Source organism: Colobus angolensis, unplaced genomic scaffold (assembly GCF_000951035.1).
Source record: "Colobus angolensis palliatus isolate OR3802 unplaced genomic scaffold, Cang.pa_1.0 Scaffold115, whole genome shotgun sequence".
Classification (NCBI taxonomy): Eukaryota; Metazoa; Chordata; class Mammalia; order Primates; family Cercopithecidae; genus Colobus; species Colobus angolensis.
Window position 1 is genome coordinate 2,255,225 of NW_012112586.1, and position 3,315 is coordinate 2,258,539.

Sequence of the window (3,315 nt, forward strand, 5' to 3'; positions counted from 1 at the left end):
GTGGCTCACACTTGTAATCCCAGCACTTTGCGAGTCTGAGGCAGGCGGATCACCTGAGGTCGGGAGTTCAAGACCAGCCTGGCCAACATGGTGAAATCCCGTCTCTACTAAAAATACACAAATTAGCTGGTTGTGGTGATGAATGCCTGTAGTCCCAGCTACTTGGGATGTTGAGGAGGGAGAATGGCTTGATCCTGGGAGGCGGAGGTTGCAGTGAACCGAGATGGCACCACTGCACTCCAGGGTGGGTGACAGAGAGACTCCGCCTCAAAAGAAAAGAAAATAAATAAAATTAAATTAAAAAATAAAAGCAGATGGCTGCACAGCAGAGGCAACGTAGGACCATGTAAATTACATCTCTGTAAATTCTGTAAAAAGCAGAAAAGCAACATGGGGAAGGAATGGATGAGTGTATTTGGGGGTGTGACACGTGGCTGAACTCCACCTCCTTTGAAGCAGCAGCCGTGTATTTTGCATAAATTACCCTGGGCAGACAAAGGCCTGTGCATGTCCCTCCAGGCCTCCTTCCCATGCTTCCTTCCCAGGCCTGCTGCTTGCCCCTGGTTTTTGTTCATACCCCATCCCTGGGACAGAGGCTCCCGGGGCATCCCCAGAGCACGAATGTGTGGAGCTCACAGTAGGTTCTGGGTGAATGTCTACCGAGCAGGCCCCAGCCTGGGATGTTACTGATGTGTGTTTACAGACTCACTGTCCTGTTCACATTCCACTAGCAACAGATTTTAAGGAGCACACTTTCTTTTAACGACATGAAGATTTTATTTCATAAAAATCGCAACGTATTTTCACAACTTAGTGTCATCATCTTCTACTATAAACTAAACATGTAATTCTTTCCAATTTCTTATTTTTGGCCAAATTGTGTGTAGATAATAAAAGTACTGCAGAAGCCAAAACATAGAGCCTATAAATAAAGTGCACGACTTTCATTCATTGGAAATAAAAGGTTTAGAGAGGTTTTGTTCTTTACTTATCTTGAAAATATTAGCTATATAGATGAATATGGCAACAGTTAAAAAAAAAAAAACAAATAATTCCATCTAAAGTAAAGATAGTTCCTTACTTGATTTCTTTCACTAGAAACTAAATAAGGAAAAATATCCAAGTGTAAATTGTAGGAATACAGTGTTCTCACTTCTAGGTGCTCACGGGCATGATGAGGGTCTGCCACCGTGGTCCACGTGACCTGGTTTCTGGGGTCACGGGAGCTTGGGGCAGTGGCTAAACATGGGACTTTAGTCCACACTAAACATGGGACTCTTCGCTGAACAGCAGCCTTGGCCTGCAGCAGCCAGGTGTGCCTGCCACAGCACGGGTGCAGGGGCCACACCCAGGGCCCGTGGCACTGTCACCATGTGTCAGGTGGCTGGTGCAGCACGGGCCTCGCCTGACAGAAGAGCAAAGGTTCACCCCTGCAGACATACTGCTCCCTGCCCACCCTCCCCATGCAGGAGAGACGTGCAGACGACTGGTCCACTCCAGGTGACCAGGGGAGAGTTACATTAAGAAGCCACCAGGCGGGATGCAAAAGGGCCACAAGCTCCATAGAAAACTCACTCTGAAACAATGAAACAAGGCAGACAGGGCTGCGGAGGGGCTGAGTGGAATCATGGTCACAGTTTTAAAGACTTTCCAGTATGAAAACCAGGTTTGAATGTCTCACCCACATTTCACAGACACCACGGGTGCTCTCGGCACAGTATGAACCTCATAGCCCGTATCTCAGTGGTGTCTTAATTCACATCTGTGATCCCAAACCTCTGTTCCACAGGATCATGTCCACACACAGGTCCATAACGATTATCCCATCTCCTCTGGGGCTGAGTCTGAGTCCATACATTTCCCTCAACACAGATGACATGGCTGTCGCCAGCCCTCCCTCTGCAGGTCAGTGGGGACTCAGCATGGGTCACCCTCGTGGTGACCAGATGGAGCGCAGGGTGCTACCTGCCACATGGTCTGCCCAGTAGAAACTGAGAAGAGTGCCTGTGAGTCATGAGGAAGGCTCCGGGGAAAGTGGTGTCTTGGAAAATGCCCTCCATTTTCCACCTGGACACCAGGCACTGCAGGGACACAACCAGCTCCTGTGGCCCAAGAACAACCAAGGAGGCTCGCACACAAGGAAAGAAGGGGGCATCTTAAGGCTGAATTGGGGTCCAAAGAGGCAAAACTCACAGAGGATGGCCAAGAAGCTCCCCCAAGCACTGGCACCATCAGGCGGTCTCAAGGCCCGGAGTGGCTCTTCACGTGAACAGAGGGGACCCCCCAAGGACAGGACAGAGGGGTCACCCTCACCTGGAGAGTCAACGACTCCCACCCACGGCTTGAGCTCGGCTTGGGCAGGCCCCAAACTGATGACAGCACAGGTTGGCCCACGCTGGCACCACCTATGGAGACACCACGGCTGGCGCTGGCTGTGGGGAACTCACCAGTGAATTCAGACACTGGGGACTCCCTCATGCTCTTCCCCCCACACCCCCAGCTGCCTGCACCTGACTGTCTGGGGGTGCGTGGGGACCTGAACCACTTCTTTGGCCCCGAGTCCCCAAGTCCCACCAAGGCACAGAGGCTGAACGTCCCCTCCTGGGGCTGCGGGACCAGGCCCTGAGTGTCCTGGCCTCGCTGGGGCTGGTGCTCAGTGACGAAGGGAGGCTCAAGGGCAGCATCAGTCAGGCCACTGTGTCCTAGGAGTCCCCAGAGGGAGTCACTCAGCCCACGGGTGGACGCGAGGCAGGAGGGCCCACACTGGCCTGGGCATCAGACTGCTGGGCTCAGCAGTGTGCTCTGACAGCCAGAGTCACGGGAGGACGGCTGTCTCAGGGCCGTAACACCCAAGTCCAGACAGCGGCAAGGAGAGGGTCCCATGGGCAAAGATGCGGCGTTTCATTCCGTTTGGGGGGGCGGTGTTCTGAGCGCAGCCTGGACTGGTTGGCAGCCTCCCGGCTCACACGGCTGACAGGTCTATGCGGTGGGCAGAGTGGCTGCTCTTGTCCCAGGGGCTGAGCTTGGTGGAGGCCGTGCCTGGCCGGGCTCCATTCATCTGCAAAGCATAAACGGATGAGCAGTGAAGGGCCTGCTCCCGGGGCAGAGCCGTAAGCCCAGTGAGCACGGGGAGCACTGGGCCCACAGCTGCCTGAGGATTCTCCCTGCGGTGGGGCAAGGTGCATCTCCTGGGGGAGATGAGGATGTCTACACTGTGGCATCTCCACCCACAGAGTTCTCCACACTGACCTCCCTTCTGGGCACTGCAAGCATGCTGTGCTGAGTGCTCACTCCCTCCTCTGCTCACCCATCCGC

General features: G+C 53.9%; 1 protein-coding gene across 2 annotated transcripts in view; it reads right to left on the bottom strand.

Moving 5' to 3' along the window:
- Positions 1-753: 753 nt before the first annotated feature.
- ADGRD1 (adhesion G protein-coupled receptor D1) overlaps positions 754-3,315 on the bottom strand; it is a 190,553-nt gene continuing 187,991 nt past the window's right edge. Inside the window, exon 25 of one of the 2 annotated variants that reach the window (XM_011961176.1) lies at positions 754-3,058. In XM_011961176.1, coding sequence (XP_011816566.1) covers positions 2,963-3,058 — 96 coding nt within the window. In that variant the 3' untranslated portion in view covers positions 754-2,962. The remainder of the gene's footprint in view (positions 3,059-3,315) is intronic. The other variant, XM_011961167.1, reaches the window with a different exon arrangement.